The sequence below is a fragment of the Raphanus sativus genome, chromosome 9 (genome assembly GCF_000801105.2).
Source record: "Raphanus sativus cultivar WK10039 chromosome 9, ASM80110v3, whole genome shotgun sequence".
In the NCBI taxonomy this organism is placed as follows: Eukaryota; Viridiplantae; Streptophyta; class Magnoliopsida; order Brassicales; family Brassicaceae; genus Raphanus; species Raphanus sativus.
The window spans coordinates 22,749,348-22,766,458 of record NC_079519.1 but is presented as its reverse complement, the minus strand read 5'-3'; the positions used below and the strand labels follow the sequence as shown (position 1 = coordinate 22,766,458).

The 17,111-nt window shown below is 37.5% G+C and overlaps 3 protein-coding genes and 1 non-coding gene across 4 annotated transcripts; 1 reads left to right on the top strand and 3 right to left on the bottom strand.

Moving 5' to 3' along the window:
- Positions 1-1,914: 1,914 nt before the first annotated feature.
- LOC108823316 (uncharacterized) lies at positions 1,915-4,044 on the bottom strand. The gene is made up of 3 exons (XM_018596490.2): positions 3,835-4,044; positions 2,245-3,744; positions 1,915-2,164 (listed from the first exon to the last, which is right to left on the bottom strand). Exon 2 carries the CDS (start codon positions 3,587-3,589, stop codon positions 3,017-3,019), a length of 573 nt encoding a protein of 190 aa, XP_018451992.1. The 5' UTR covers positions 3,590-3,744; positions 3,835-4,044; the 3' UTR covers positions 1,915-2,164; positions 2,245-3,016.
- Positions 4,045-5,396: 1,352 nt separating this feature from the next.
- Positions 5,397-6,788, bottom strand: LOC108828652 (uncharacterized). The gene has a single exon (XM_018602400.2). The coding sequence runs from the start codon at positions 6,725-6,727 to the stop codon at positions 5,591-5,593; it is 1,137 nt and encodes a 378-aa protein (XP_018457902.1). The 5' UTR covers positions 6,728-6,788; the 3' UTR covers positions 5,397-5,590.
- A 5,752-nt stretch (positions 6,789-12,540) lies between these two features.
- LOC108824227 (dormancy-associated protein homolog 3) lies at positions 12,541-13,782 on the bottom strand. Its single transcript, XM_018597601.2, has 3 exons — positions 13,608-13,782; positions 13,299-13,460; positions 12,541-12,947 (listed from the first exon to the last, which is right to left on the bottom strand). Exons 1-3 carry the CDS (start codon positions 13,720-13,722, stop codon positions 12,835-12,837), a joined length of 390 nt encoding a protein of 129 aa, XP_018453103.2. The 5' UTR covers positions 13,723-13,782; the 3' UTR covers positions 12,541-12,834.
- A 137-nt stretch (positions 13,783-13,919) lies between these two features.
- On the top strand, positions 13,920-15,961 carry LOC108819837 (uncharacterized). The gene is made up of 3 exons (XR_008938874.1): positions 13,920-14,275; positions 14,878-15,043; positions 15,746-15,961. It is a non-coding gene; the product is annotated as an uncharacterized LOC108819837 (transcript).
- Positions 15,962-17,111: the final 1,150 nt, after the last annotated feature.

The window sequence follows — 17,111 nt, the reverse complement described above, 5'->3', positions numbered from 1 at the left end:
TACACGAATCAAAGAGAGTATCAACTCTAGAAAACTCTCTAAAACACGGTTTTGAAAATGTCAGTTGTATGTTTAAGTAAATTATCCATAAAAATAACTAATTATTCATAAACATATAGTTCTTGATTATTTATAATTAAAAATATGTGCCGTCTTGACATATTAATTTGTCGGTATCCATACATTGTACACTTTGAATAATTATTTGCTAAAAGGAAGAAAATGCCACCAAAGTTTCCTTTCTTGTTGTGGTTGGGGCCCAACAGTAATAATGAACCATCATGTTTCCTCAGAAACCAAACTTATATAGAACTCTCAGACAATGATCATCTTTTAACAACCTCTCTCTCTACTCGGTCCCCAACGTCTATTTCTTTTGTTTTTTTTTCTCTCTCTTTCTTGACAGTATCTCTAATAATAATCTTTTTTTTTTCCATCTAATAATATTATTACTAAGAGCATATTTATTCGGGTATGTTGGAGGGGGATCTTGGTGGGGGGGACCACAAAGGGTGGGAACCAAGAAAAAGAAAGGAGAAGAAGTGGTCTCGCGAGGAAACATTTTCTGGACAGTTTCGCGGGCCCCACGACACGTGGCGGCCCGCGATTGGTTTGTTTTAATTTTTTTTTTTAAACGAAAAAAAATAAAAAAAAAAGAAAGAAACCCAAATGGGTATGAGGAATAATTATGCTCTAAGGCATAAAGCCAGGAAAAAAAACAAAGTCCAATACACAAAAGGCCTTAACACCAAAGCCCATACGCACAAACCATATAACAAAGCCCAACAGACCAATCAAGTTACAAGCCCAAAAAACACAGAGACGGGGCCCAACTTCCACCGATCTCCTCGAACACGTAGAAAGAACGCGTCAACCAAGGATACACGTGGCGAAAGATGGGCTATCTCCACCGCTCACGACTTGAAACCGCCGCCTGGGACTGCACACCGAAACTTTACCGGAGACAGAAATCACCACCACCGTCACCGATTGAAACGTCGTCGCTGAATCAAACAAGACACTTTCCCACCGGAATCAACCGGGAAACTTACTCCAAACACCGAAACTCATCTCCAACAACAATATTGAAAATATAGGGAATCCGATAGCTTCCACACATACGCCTGAGCTTCAGAGAGCATCCATCGGTCTCACCGAGATCTCCTCCAAGCTCGGCCACCACACACGAGACGAAACACCACACAGTGCGAGCACTTCCAATGGTTCGATAGCCGGCAACCACCACCGACAGAGATACGGCGCAGCCCCAGAGTCAAAGCACCAGCCATCCATCAAGAGAGACATGCGATGCTGGAAACTAAAAGAAGCCGACGAGTAGAGAGCAAGAAATGCCTCCTCCTCCCGGCGCCGAAGAAAACAAAAAAGAAAGGGACCCGAGAGACTCTTCCGTGCCGATAACCACATGCAAAAAAAGAAAATAAATTGAAGAGCCGGACCGACGGTGGCTAAGGGACCAACCCGTCGGCCGGAATCGCAAGCAAATCGGTTGTTTTGTAGAGATGGAACAGAGCCTTTTCTTTTCTCTCTCCTTCGGTTTCTCTTTTCTGTTTCTCTAATAGTAATCTTATGGCTTATCATCATATAACTAAAAAAGTAATGAAACTTTGTCTTTTTAACATTTAAACCTTAGATGTTTGTCTTGTATTTTGGTTCCGGCCTGATTTCATTGTATGGCTTTGTAATTATGTGTGTCAGTGATTGAATGGTTCTGAGTTTATACGAAGTCAATCAAAAGCCCACTAAGGAACCAAAGGTAGTCCAATGGGCCTATAACGGGGTTTTCGCGGAAAAAATAAACAAGGAACCGACGCACAGTCCATCTCTACTAGTACCATCTTAACTTGTTTGTTGCAGTGAAGTATTATTTGATTTGCAGAACGATAAACAAAACCATACAGAACGATAGTACTAATAATTATAGGGAACAAGGGATACATCTCCTTCAACATTAAACACACAAAAAAAGATAGCAAAACGTCTACAACACTGTCACATACTACAAACAAAGACGAGAAGAAAACATACGTACAGGGACAATACTTGCCACTGCGTCACAAAGCAACATAACCAAAAGATAGCAGAGTGATAAAGAAACTACGATGAAGCATCAAAAGCAGAGCGGAGCAGCAGCTTCTATAGGTACCTGATACAAAAGCCATAAAACTTGTATAAAGCTTCACATTCAGATTCATTAGCTGAACGAGAGAGAGCTGCTATATATACCTGGTGAGCAGATTTGGAGGGATCACGAAACTCCCAAGGAAACTTATAAGTATTTTAGGTAAGACCGGTGTCAAGAAGAACCTGAGGACTATCGTTTCTTGAGAAGAAGTATCAGCTTTCATCAGGATGAATCTTTCACCGGTAGAGATAGTCTAAGAGAGACACAAGAAAGAACTTCCTATTCCCTTCTTCCTTTACAAAAAAAACTCAGGAAAAGAGCTGAAGAGGAAGACCACTAAAACACAAGTAGTAAGGCTGACATATTTAAGGCTAGACAGAAACGTAACAGAAAGGAAAATAAGACTCAAGAACATGAAAGTAGACAAAGGGTTGAAAGAAAAGATATGGACAAGGAGGGAGATATGAGACCAGGAACCTAGTTGCTAATCTAACCCACTTAAGAAAAGAAGCCAAAGGGAAAAAGACTGACTCTAGAGAGAAACTATACAAAGGGCACCACTACATGAACTTATCAATCCACCCAGGGTATCTGTTAGAGACTGGTAACAAGCCATCCTATATGCTAAACCAAGAATCAATCTGCTTCCTGAACGTTTCCGCTCACTATAACCCAGCTGTTCCACCACTAGTAACACCTTAATCTTGCATAGGAGAACCACTAACTGCTGACCAACTCTAAGTCTCAAGACTGCTTCTGTGTTCCTTTTACCATCGCCATTAACAAACTCACACCAACTTGGTGACTAACCACCTTATTTATATATCCACAAAACTAAAACTAAACCCTTGTTCCCGTAAAGACTCCTGATCTTCATTCATCTGCAGTCTCAAGGTTGAGCATGCGACGCAGTGTGATAGTTGCAGAGACAGTACAATGAAAAGGGTTGACACCAGAAGAGGTTGGAGAAACCGGAGCAGACTTGGCAACTTCAGGAAGATCAACATCAGAGTCAGGAGGTGGAAAGGTCAAAGATACCGTCCTCTTTTGCCGGAGAGAGAACTTGGGAATGGGCACAGAAGTGGGCGGAGGAGAGTTGGAGTAAGTAGGTCCTGCCCATAGCTCAGAGTAAGAAAGGCTTCTCCTTTCGTCAACAAACTCACTAAGGATCCGAGAGCCTTGAATGGGAATGGGACTGGTTCTAACAGAGGGCAAAACGGACTTGGGAGAAGGAGGAGAGTGAGCCTGAGGATGATGATGATGAACAGGTGTTGAAGAGGCTCTCTTTGGCCTTGGAAGCAAACCCGCTCCAGTTTGAAACGTTCTGCAGTTGATTTGCCTGAAAGCTTTGGAAGGAGCTGGTCTAAAACCATCACTGTGTCCTAGAGGTTTCTTACCATAATAGTACTGGTTCCTATGCTCTTCAGCTAAGATAAGAGTTTCCATTTCTGAGATAAAATCAAGAAGCTTTTTTCACTACCTAGTCTCTTAACTACCCCCCCACCAAGAACACTTTTCTGATCTAAAGTTCACTCCTTTCTACAGCGAAGATCACAGAATCTGAGCTCGTCTCCAAATCTGGAAGCGAACAGTTTAAAGGCCTACAACACATGGAGAAAACCAAGTTAATCATCACATACAGAGAAAGCAGAACGGCAGATCCTGAAAAGGTAATAAAAGTAACCACTCACCTGGAGAAGAAAGGCTATTGATTCTGAATATTGGAGGAAATACAAGAGAATTAGAGAAAGATGATTTCTTTTACACTAGAGGATCACTGATCTGTTAAAAGGATATCTGTTGAGAGTTTTTTAAGCCTCCATGAAAACACGAAGATCCTGCGGATCTGAGAAATGAGGGTTAGAGAGAAAGGACAGAGCGAGAGAGAGAGAGAAGACGAACAGAGCATTTGTCCTTAAGTAGCACTGTTACTTCATGATTCTGCTGAGACGAAATTACACTAATACCCTTCCTATGTATCCATGTCCTTCACCTTTTTTTTCTTCTTTGTAACACATTCATGTCCTCCAACTTTTACATTAATTACATTCTAACTGTTCATAACACACATAGTTAAGGATCCTTTTGAAAGCGAGTTCACTAATCAGTATATATGAAATGCATTTGGTCAAATTGCTCTTTAAAGTGACCTTAACGTGCCATTATTTTATTTTACTTTATCTTCATGCTGGAAGTGTTAGAAGTTGACAACAATAGTAATCGTACTTATTAGAAATTTAGAACATGTTAATATCGCTTTCTCTCCCTCCTCTCTGCCTTGATCGATATCTTATCCAACGGTAACCAAGATGATTTGTATATTTTTATTTGTTTTCTAACAATAAATAATTGAATATGGTCCAGGTACTCTCGGTAGGGTCTTCTAATGACAAGATAGTTGCACTTATTGAGAAAAGATTCAGCCACTGCATAGTTCCACAAAAGTGGAATCATAAAATAAATATAATTGAACCCCAATAATTAATATCTGCCTGTAAATTCGGGAATTATTATTATTGCACTGTATAATTATAGATATCCCAATACTATATTACTCGTCTGTTCACGGCTCCAGAAAAAAACAATGGTGATAATAACGGTAACAATGATAACAACATGATGACATGACCACAAAGACTTTACCTCAACAACAATAAGAAGATCAAAGCTCATGAGGAAGATGACTCGGTCACCAATAATACAATTTGCAAAGTTTCAAGAATCAAAAGGTAGTGTTTCGTGCATCTGATAAGCCACTAAGTGGACATAAATCGAATATCCTAGCCAAGTCCTAATCTAGAAACAGCTGTAATACAGTGTAGCCATATAAACTTACATCTTTAAGAGACAAACACAATCATATAAAACGCTGCACAAGCAATCACCAAAGTCTAAAGTCATAGACACCACAAAATCATAATCTTAATAGTCTACTGCACAGGAACAGTTGCAGGTCTCTAAAGTCCGAATCTTTCAACAATAAACACACAAACACAGTAATGTGATACCCATAGGAAATTAAACGTATAAACTATGAAACTCGATACCTATAAGCCGTATAAGACACAATGCTAACCTAAGAAGCCCAAACAAATTGCACAGAAACAGTTGCAGATCCCTAGAGTCCGAACTCCGAGTCTTTCATCTTTAACACACAATAATGTGATCACATAAACTATGAAACTCATAATACATATAAGTCATATAACCACACAACCATAATCTATAATCTATGCGCAGGAACAGTTGCAGATCCTTAAAAGTCAGAACCTTTCATCTTTAAACACACAAACGCAATAATGTGACAGCATAGCAAATTGAAACTGTGAAACTCATTAACGGGCAAGTAGTAAACAAAGAGTAACTACGATGCAATAAGGAACGGTTTACAAGAACAAACGCATAAGATAAGTACCAACATAAGTAGTAGAAGGGAAGCAAAGCAAATTAATCATCAGCTCCATCAGTCTTTCCAGCACCAAAAGGGTCATGATTCGGACCCAACTCTTCTCCCATATGGCGCTGCACAAGCCTCGAAAGATCAGCCATAACCTTAGCCTCGCGCTTAGCCTTCTCCTCGTAGTTAAACATGGCCAACGCCCGCTTGTCTTCAGCACTGTAAACCTGGTTCTCCTTCCTGATACGAATAGCATTCATCCTCTGATGCCTACTCCCACTCATCACATACCCAAGATCCTCAAACCTCTGGATCTCATCAGCGTTAAGACCCACTTCTCCTCTACGTGGGATACGCTTCCCTTGCTGCACGTACTGCGCTATAGCGTCTCCTTCACCGGGTCTTAAAGCACCTCCGTAGCTGATGTGTCCTTCGGCTTTAGGTAACGGCATTGGACCCACCTCGGCTTCCTCTTCATCTTCAGCTGCAGCAGAAGCCTTCTTCTTTGATTCAATCATCTCCTTGAACTTCTTCATCTCCTCTTCATCAAGCTCAGGCTCCTTCACCGCTTCTTCTACATCAATGTTCTTGCCCTTTGATTTGCTACGTTCTTCCCCAGAAGAAGCACTAATCTCAGATTCTTCATCACTGCTCTCATCAGAATCACTGTACCTCCTCTTCCTCCTATGACCTCTCCTCTTCCTACTACTTCTGCTTTTCTTCTTCTTATTCCTTCTTCTACGCCTCCTATCTTCCTCATCCGAATCATCACTCTCGCTCTCCTCTTCCGATTCGCTATCACTCCTTCTCCTACGCTTACTCCTAGACCTCTTACTCTTCCTCTTCTTCCTAGATCTATCAGATTCAGATCCCGACTTACCCGAATCAGATTCGCCTTTCCGTTGTTTCGGATCGTCAACATCCTTCTCCGGAACCACCTCCTCGTCAGCGGCGTTCTCATCGGACTCTTCCTCGTCGGGATCTCTGGGCGGACTCGGCGTGTTCTCCCATATGCAGTACTTTCCAGATTTCCTCATCTTGAGGCGTTTAAGCCTCCTGTACTCCTCGTGACTCAATCCTTTCAACTCTTCGTCGGAGTCTGAGTCGGATCTCCTCCCTCTACGATGATCACAATCCAGGTATCCTTGATTCTTCCCAAATCGCCTTGGAAGCGAGTTCATCGTCATCTTCAATCCCTAAAGTTAACGCTGGACGACGACGAGAAAAGAAAAAAACAGAAACCGTATCTGATTAGGGATTTGAGTTCAATATATCGATGTTTTGGTTATTTGGGTCCTTAATGAATATGTTTACATTAAGGCCCATCATAAAGCCCAATAAAACGAACATAAAGCGGAGTTGTTTCCTATATAGCTTTCATTATTTTACACTACCCATAAAAAAATATTGTTTTGTGACAAAGCACACCGTCAGTTTAATTAGTCAATACTCAATACACATAGTACTTACTACTTTTACAAATTTTAAATTTAATTAGTTGTACTACGTGAAAAATTGAAATTTTTGTAGCTGAACCAATGCTCTTACATGATTATAGTTACTATAGAACACTTTTTTTTTGAAACACACTATAGAACACTTTTCTATTAACACGTTTCTGGAAATATATTATTTATTTGATTCACTTTACTATTGTCTTACCATTCACACATTAACCATAGAAATATATGGAAGATTTTTGTAAAAATGATAAGGTTTCTATAAATTATAGAAATTTATAATTTTTATGCCTTATGTAAATACATATATGGGCATAACAACATTTAATATATGAACTATATCTACTAAGATTACATAATATTAGTAAGAATATTGATTTTTGTAATTAGGCATATTACATAGTAGTACATTGTAATCATAGTAGTTCCAATTACCCACTGGTTCCAAATACATATAGTTTCACTTTACTATAGTCTCGGGATTGTTGAGAGGATCCAAATACCTAACATGTCTCCATCACAACTGCTCAAAATCATACCACATCAAGCCCAGTCTTTCATAATAAACGTACAGCACGTTGTCAGTCACACACACACCAGTTCTCCACCATTTATCTCTACACAAGTCAAAATTCTCACAAGTAGGATCATAGGAAATAGCCATCCCATTATGAATCTGTAAAGAATAGACCTTCATGTTTAACGAAGCCGTTGTAGTAGATATCCACATAAACTTCCTCTGTTCTATCGATATCGGTGTTGTTTCCTAAGTCTGTTCGTTTCTTTCTTTAGGTCCAAAGATCCGGCTTGAATCTTGCTATAGCCTCCGATAGAGTAGAGCTTAGTCCCAACGAACCCTACATTCTGTCCGGTTAATACAGGCTGAGACTCGGTCCTATACGAATCTTGTTATTTTGGGATCAAAGATCCACAAGGATGAATTGGCTGATCCGGTGATGATGAATATCTCTGGACCAATTGCGATGACGGCAGAGACAGGCTCGCGGTGATAATGATTTAGGAGACCGACGGAGACTAGCCGATTATCTCTCTGGCTGTTCTTGCAGATACTGAACCATTTTCTTGGATGTTTGGGAGACAAAAAAGATTGAATCTTTACAGAGGAGACACCGAGTTTTGTGAAGTGCCAGTGAACGAACAAGATGACCTAGCTTCTTCGAAACAACATAGCGCTGAGTATGCTTTTCCTCAATCTAGACAAAATATTCCAGGCTATATCCTCGAGTAGTGAGAAAAAGGAACGTAGCAGTCGCAGTGGCTCCTCGTCGTCGTTGGCAGCGGTGAATAAAGATTTCATGTTTCTTTTCTTTTTTTTTCTACTATTTCAAGGGAAGCACATTTGATCAACTTTATTTCGACCATTGTCCTTTATACGACGCGAGATTTGAAGTTTTTCTGCCAAAATTCTTTTCAATTGTTTTTTTGTACTTGCATTTTACCTAATTTCTTTGATTTTGATTATGGTGATTTGTCAACATTTTCTGATTATGGTGATGTACACAGCATTTTTTCTTTCAATGGGATCATATGGGAAGATCACCTAGATCAATGTTATCCATTCATGGAGATTTTTTTCAAGTTCAGAAACTGTTCAATAGTTATCTGATAATTAATAAAATTAGTATGTTTCTAATTATAAGACATAAACTCAATGCTTTTTTAAGAATTTGAATAGATGACTTCTCTAGTTTAACAAAATATAAAACATGAAATAACGACAAAGAGGAACAAATTAGACGAACAATTTACTTTTATGTTTTTTTCTGATAGAAATTATAATATAGTTTGAGCTTAATATAATTTGGGCTCAAAACTAACTTTTAACTAAAGTTTAAAAGATAAATCACACTTATCACTTTCATAATTATTATTTTTATTTAATGTTTTGTAGCTATATAAATTAATTTTGAAATTAATATAAATCCAAGTTAACAAATAGAAAATGTAACTAAACCTTGAATTTTAATGTTTTCTAATTATTTTTTGGGGTCAAAAGGCACAATGGCACTCTAGATTTAAAATACATGCAATTTCTTCAGACAAAAGATTGTGTCTCCAAATTAAGACTTCAACAGTGATTGTTTTCATTTTTTCTTGTTACTTGTCCTTTAGTTATAACTATTTAAACATACTAAATTTAAATATTTAATGTAATCATATATTTCAATTAGGATAATGTAATCATTTAACCTAAGAAAAATTTAATTTCAAAAGAAATAAAACACAATGTATTTTTCAAAAGAATATATATATTTGTAGAGTATCTTTCAAATTTGATCTTGAATACTCAAAAGCAAACGAATAGTCAACACCATATGAAATAATAGCTGGTAATTAATCTAATCTATAGAAAAATAAAAATATACCAAGCATGGATGCATAGATCAAACTTTAGTATTGGTTTTAAAAACCAAGAAAATGAGAAAACCCCGTATTTAAGATGGACAAAATTTTATTTTATATAATTTTTTTTGTTTGCTAAAATTTGAAATATTAATAAAGTAGTGTTATATAAAAAGTAGGCTAGAAGAATTCAAAATGTTATAGTTGGATACCTGAAATTTAAGTAACTGATAATAATATATTTATATGACAGAATTTTGTTTTTATCAAAAATATAACTAAGCCCATGTAAAATGAACTAATTGAAAAAGCTTATCTAACATATGTATTTTGATTGATTCAGAATCCATATAATATATACAAATCCAAGTAAAATATACGAATCTTCAAATTAAATATATGAATTTTAATTAGTATTTAAAAATCCAAAGGTTTTCCTTCATATTTGAGTTTTGTATTTTTAACAAAGAAATTCACACAAATCCATAATGAAATCAAATCTATTAGTAAATCAGTATAATTGGTAACATTTAATTTGAATTAGAATTTATAAATTATGAAATAAATAACACATGATTTCAATACAGACTTTAAAATCATAGAACGCATAACATTAGATTAAGTTTAGATTTTCAAATATATTAAAATACGCCAACCATTAACCCTCCCCTAGATTCAATTATGTTGAAAACAAAAGGATTATTACTCGGTTCCTTATCTCCTTTTCTCAGTGCAAGCAGCCTCGCCTTTCAGCTGGTCTCCTGCACAAGCTGAGCTATTGGCTTCTATTCTTTCGGATGATGACATCTTGAGAACTGTCTTCAAATTAAACCCGAGCAAGAGCCCTAGACCAGATGGTCTAACTTCCCGGTTCTACAGCTGCTCCTAGTTGATTCTGGGACAACAAGTAACAGCAGCAATCAAAAGATTTTTCACCACTAAAAGTCTGCCACCAGGAATGTATTCAACTATTCTAACTCTTATTCCTAAATTTCCGGGCGCTACAATCATCGAGAATTACAGACCTGTCTCATGTTATAATACTATCTACAAGGTTATCTCTAAACTCCTTGTTGCCAAAATAAAGCTGTTACTTCGTTCGATTATTCTTCCGAATCAATCAGCTTTTATAAAAGGGCGTCTATTTCTAGAAAATGTTCTTTTAGCCTCATAAATTGTGAGTGGAGATCACAAAAAAAAATGAATTAAACAGCTCACCTTAAAAGGTAGACATAGCAAAGGAGTTTGACTCTTTAAGCTGGGACTTTATTACTGCTTGCTTCTCTGCTCTTTGACATTCATCCTCAGTTCATTGCTTGGGTCAAGGAATGCATCTCTGCTTATTCGGTTGGAATCAATGGCTCTCTTCACGGCTACTTCCGCGGCACAAGGGGTGTTCGCCAAAGAGATCTCCTAAGCCCATATATATTTGGATTAGCGATGAATGTGTTATCTCACAAACTTAAAGCATAATCAGGACTAATAGGATATCATCCTCGCTGTAAAGATTCAAAGCTAACGCACCTTTGCTTTGCAGATGACCTTCTAATTTTCTATGATGGTACTCATGCCTCTATCCAGGGGATCATAGCGGTTCTATCTGAATTTCAAACTCTTCCCTGCAGGCCTCACTACTGCTAAAATTGACGAGCTCACCGCCATCTCAGGGATTTGTCAAGGATTCCTGCCTATGAGATACCTTAGACTTCCTCTGTCCACAAAGTAGCTGTCTCTCCTCCACTGTGAACCTCTGCTGCAAAAAAAAAAAAAAAATCTAAGATCAGTATATGGACAGCAAAATATTTATCACTAGCCGGAACATCCATGTATGAAACAAATCTTGAATGCTCAAGCTCATGTGGATGTTATTCTTCCAAAACTGATTCAGTTTGGGTTGCTTGGATCCAAGAGAATGTTATCAAAGAAAAGTGGTTTTTTTTTGGGAAACGAAGGAGGAAAAAGTTCACACTTGGCTTTTCAAAAAGTTAATCAGAGGCGACTCAATGGCTACTCTATAAGCTTCTGGCACTCCACATGGTCGCCATTTTGGTCCCTTCATACAACACATTGCCTCTCTTGGACCACGCCGGACAGGAATACCCCTCTCCTCAAACTTATCAGCTCTATGGAATGGCAATTCTTGGATCGTCTCACCAGCTCGTACTCTGCAGATGGAGCAAGTTCATATCCATATCTCTCATCTATCACCTTATCGGACTCCCTTAATCATATCTTCTTTGGCTGCACCTTCACCAGAAGCATCTGGAGGCCTCTATCGACGAAGCTTGGCCTTGCGGCTTCAGATTCTTGGGATGACACCACTCACACGATCGTCAACTTCACTGGCACAATCCATCTATGAAACTTGGCGAGAACGGCATAACCCTAGAGCGCCTGATTATGTCCTCTCTCTAATCACTATAGGCAGGATTTCATCTTTCAGACAGTAGAATCCTGAACACTTGAGCAACTGCATGCAACTGTGGCTTTCTATGTCCTAGTCGCCGTAGCTTCTCGAATTCTTCGCTCTTCTCTACGTGACATGGAAGGAAACTGATCTGTCTTCTGAATTACTTTCATTATTACATACATGTGCCTCTTATCTTGGGCCACTGTGTGTCAACTTCTTAGGAACTAAGGGCTTCTTAATCTGGGTCCCTCATATTTGTTTCTATCGTAAAAAAATAGGCTTCTTTGATCACCAGTGTGTTTGCAATTTTTGTAAAATGTAACACCTTGCCACATTTAGATATCAGTGCACCGAAGTTTAGGCCAAAAAAAAAAATATCAAAAGAATGAGCTTGTTGTGTTCTGTAGTTGGATCTCCGATTAATTCAAGTGTTGGTCGGTTTGGATGTGTTTTCTGTGTTCTCCAGTTGGATGCTGCATTAAAGAGACATGCACTTTGTACAGTCAAGTCGACAAAAAACTGCTCAAATCTCCTAGCAGACCATTGACTTTCATATTCTCATGAAACTTTCCTCTGTATCTCCCATATCTCAAAGGATTTGAGGACGTCAAATCCGGTATATTTGAAGGGTACATCTATTAGTGGCCACAGGGAACACATTATACATTCAGTTTCCAGGCATCAACTTCATCTAGACCAAAAAGATTTGCTAGAAAAGATAAGCAATCAGTATTATCATAGATAAAAAGAACTAATGTCAAGCATCTACATTAATATGTTTATTATCATTGCAGCAAATATGTACAGACACGTAAAAGCATTGCGAAAACGAGATTGACATATAAAAAGGAACAAAAAGAGAGAAAAAAAAACAGAGACGCAATCACAAACGCGGGAACAACCTCACACACGCATAAACAAAAGAGAACCTCTCTAGCCTACAAAAGGAAGAAAGACGAGCTCTGCATGCAACGACAACTTGATGTGTCAAAACGAAAGCGCTTCAGCCTTCAGGGGCTACTCTGTTTCCTCTTCTTCTTCTCTAGTTAGAGATTAGAGATCACACGCCGTAAGTAGGAGGAGAGTTCCTTGGTCCATTCTCTGATCTGCCTGCTGCCTTCTCGAACGCGTCCGAAGTCGAGCGTCTCCTGAACCGAAAGGGTTCCTTTCCTCCTGCGTTTGCTCCGTTAACATCCCAAAGGGTCCAAGTTCGTTAGTAACCTCTCTCATACATTCACTTCAAACCATAACATGACTCGTTTCCAAACCATATGATATATCTTAAAAAACTTATATCAAAATCATAAAACTTAGTATGAGGGTATGCATGACAACATTTGACCATGACGGCTCACCTAATCCAACGATAATATCATAGATGAGTTATGACAATCATCCTCCTATCAGAGTTTTTCTCTAAATGGACGAAACTACCCCTAAATAATTTGAGTGAGTGCTGTGACTGACACCTACCGAATAAAATCATTAATGGAAAAACAAGTGGTAATAATTAAAAACACGCACCAGAGAAAGGAGACACCGGTGGAGTTGAACCGGCCGGTGAAACCGGAGCTGAACCGCCTTGGTATCCCGGTGGTTTTATTATCATGATGCTGCGTGTCACTTTCACACCCTCATCCGGCGAATCTTCACCGTACGATCTAACGTTTCCACTGTCAGGTTGATCTAAAACACGTCGACCAAATTAGTCAAAAACATTAGATCATGTAATAATTATCTCTTGATGCTACTTCTTTTTTCATTTTTAAATATCTAGTTATATATTTCAAATAATGATCAACGACCGGCTCCAAATAGCAAAACACGGCGTACCATTGCCGGAGCTAGGCCGGAAACTGAAAGTATGGTGTTTCCGAAGCTTGCCAAGGCCGTTCTCCGGCCGAGGACCAGCGACGGTATCATCCCAGAGATGATCAAGTATCCCCATGGATCAAGTAAAGTTATCGTTTTCTCACAGATGTTGTGGAGAGAGGGATTCGTTTGATTGACGAGGGTGATGATGATTTTAAAGGCGATCGGGGAGATCTGGTCCGTTGATATTATTATGACGTGGCGCTCGGATCGTAGCTCACGCGAGGTAGATAAGAAGATTGGAGAGTGGGACCCGAAATCGATAAGCTCGAGATAGTTCGATCGGAGGGTCAGAAATCAATCTCACATGCCCGCATCACACGCTTTCTTGATAACTACGAGCGTACCCTTGCCTTTAGAGCAGCCACAACGCGGTAACGAGAGCAGTAATCCTTAACTGTTTGGCATTAAAATATTAATAAAAGAATAACGCGAGCTAAGGATGAGTCCTTAATTAGGTGATTTGCGTTACGGTTACGTGATGCGGTGGCGTGTTGTGAGTGGCTGCCAATTGGTTTGTGTTTTAGGTAAAGAAAAAATCAATTCATTTCGCGAACCGAAAAGAAAAAAAAAGTATCTCCCCTCTCCGAGACGAAACGAAGGCGATTGTGGAGACCTCGATTCCGAAGGTAAATCGGACCGTTTAAACTCGTGTTTTTTTGCTTATTTTCTTCATGCATGTCCCTTTCTTTCGTTTTGTCGGTTTGATTGTTGTGTTTTGATAGATTTAGGGATTCAAATCGAATTGGGGATTTTTTCGAATTAGGGTTTTCGTCGGGTTTATGTCTTATCTTCTAATCGATTACCTTTTCTTCAGTTTTATCGGTTAGTTTGTTCGGTTTTGATAGTTTGTTCGTTTCTTATGGTAATACCATTGCAGAGATATTTTAGAATGCAATCCTTCACTATTCAAAAAGTAAAAAAAAAAAATAATAATAATATTAAATGGTTAAGGACTCCAATGGTGGGTAACACCATTGGAGGTGCTCTTATCTAGTTTGAGATCAAATCCCTTCTCGATTGCCATTTATTTACATTACTGCCCTCTTTCTAGGATCTTAGCCGCCAGCTCTATTAATGATCTAACGATCGAAAATAAGGCTTTTAGTAAAATACGTATAAGGTCACGAACCAAATAATTGACCATTAAAGGAGTATTGGATTATTATACAAAGCACCCCCAATGTTTGATTAGAGTAAATTGAGTCTTCTCTATCCTTTTCTCATTCAGAAATCAATGAAACGAAACCGAACCGAGAGGAACTATGTAATTCAATAGTGACCCCTGTCAACAGAATGTGTACATGTATAAAAAGGTACACGCTTCTTGAATTTCATTTGAATAACCCTGACAAAAAGGACGGAGATGCCAAGCAGTGCTAACGGACTAAGTAACGGTACCGTTAATTCAAATTCCACTAGTCTTTGATGGGGGCTTTTTGCACTAGTCGTGCCTGTTTGGTGTTGAGATGTAGAACCAGAATCATCAGATACTAGTGGATTTTCTTGTAATGCTCTTTACTGATTGATTTGAATAATGTAGAACATTAGTTGTGAGTGATCACTTACTAGTTTATCAGTTAGCATTCATTGGATGTTAACAAGAACTAAGGAAGCTCTATGCATGTGGATACTGGTTTCGAATGATCACTGAATGTTTCTGAATTTGCACGTTATGATTTAGTCTTTTGATGGGTTCTTGCATTAGTCTTGTCTGTTTGGTCTTGCAGAACGTTTTGATACGTTACGAAATGTTGAACCTGAGACTAGTGGATTCTCTTTACTGATTGATTTGAAGAATTTAGAACATTAATCATTTGGTAGTTTCTCCGCTAGTATCATGTTTGATTTCAGATATGAACAAAAAGTAAAGAATCTGACTTGATCACTGAGTGTTTCTGAATTTGCATGTTTTAGAATCGAACTTCCATGATCTTTTCTTTGTTGTGTTCTTGCAAATAATGTGTCTGTTTGGTCTTGAGAACTTAGTGGAGATACTACAGAACAGATGCGAACACGAGACTAGTGGGATTCTCTTGCAATGAATTCTCTTTACTGATGATTTTCATCTTTTGCTTTTTGGATAAAAAACAACATAGAAGCTATCAAACTATGAGACGGGGAAGTTTATAAAAGTACTAGTGGTGTGTTCGCGCGGAGCTATACCTTTGTTTTTGTTTCATTGTATGTGTTACACACTCTCTCTGATGTTTCAGCGAGATACTTTATTTTGCTTAGTTTCCGCTATGAATGATTAGAGTAACTTTATCAGATTGTCGTAGTAAAATATCTTTATCGATCATGGTTGTTTGAGATATCGTACTTAAATTTGCTGCTTTATATTTTTCACTTACAAAACATCCTAAAGTATATTGCAAGAAGTTTGGTGACCAAAATATTTAGAAAATATATTTTATCTCAGTTGAAAGTGGAACAACGTGTGCAGGTGTTGGATGCAGTCGACGGCATACATTTACCCAAGTATTTGAAACATGGTTTATAACCTACAGCTCAGCCAAATGTTTGTATTTTTGGCACATAGTTGGCTATATATTTCTCATGTAACAATGAACTATGCAGAGATGATCGAAACCTTTTTGCAACAACATAATATCGTCAAGACAAAGAATATTAACATGGACGGAGGCAATAAAGGAAGAGTGGAGTGAGCTGACCCCACTATTTTTAAAAAAAATATTTGTATATCTTTTAAGTAAAAATATATTGACCCCCAAAAAAATTTTGACTCCACTTAAAAATATATCTCCACAAAAATAATTAAAATATTAAAATTTAAATACTAAATTATATAACTAATACATTTATATCATTTATTTGTTAAAATTTGGATTTGTGTTAATTTTTATCTCAATTTCAACTACTGCAAAAAAAAACTATGGAATCAATATTACATTTTTATTCTAAACTTAGTTACATATTAGATTTAATCCCAACTTATATTAGGCCCAAATAGTATTGTAATTTATTATCAGGAACATTAAAAATAAATTAATAAAAAAACTCCTCTTCTTCGACAAACGGGAGAGTTCGTGTTCCAGAAGCATGTTTTGGATGAATTTGAAATTTGGTTCTTTTTTAGTTTATACTTTGTTTTTTTATTGTTTATTTATCAAACCGAAGATGATTATGATTCTTTGAAAAAAATATTTTGACTAAAGGAATTCAACCAAAATATTTAGGGTTTATGTTTATAATCTGAATATTTTTAACAGCTAGTTTCATATTTAGAAATAGCCTATTTTTTATTAATTAGATAAATAATAGACCAATTTATCTAAATGATCCCGGTGAAAACAAAAATTGTAATATCATCATAATCAAAGAGATAAGGTAAAACACAAATATTTAACTTGACAAATTTATCAACTTTGTGGTCATAATTTTATAGCAAGACTCATAAAAAATACATCAAAGTGGTTTATCATTCTTAGTTTGATCAATATG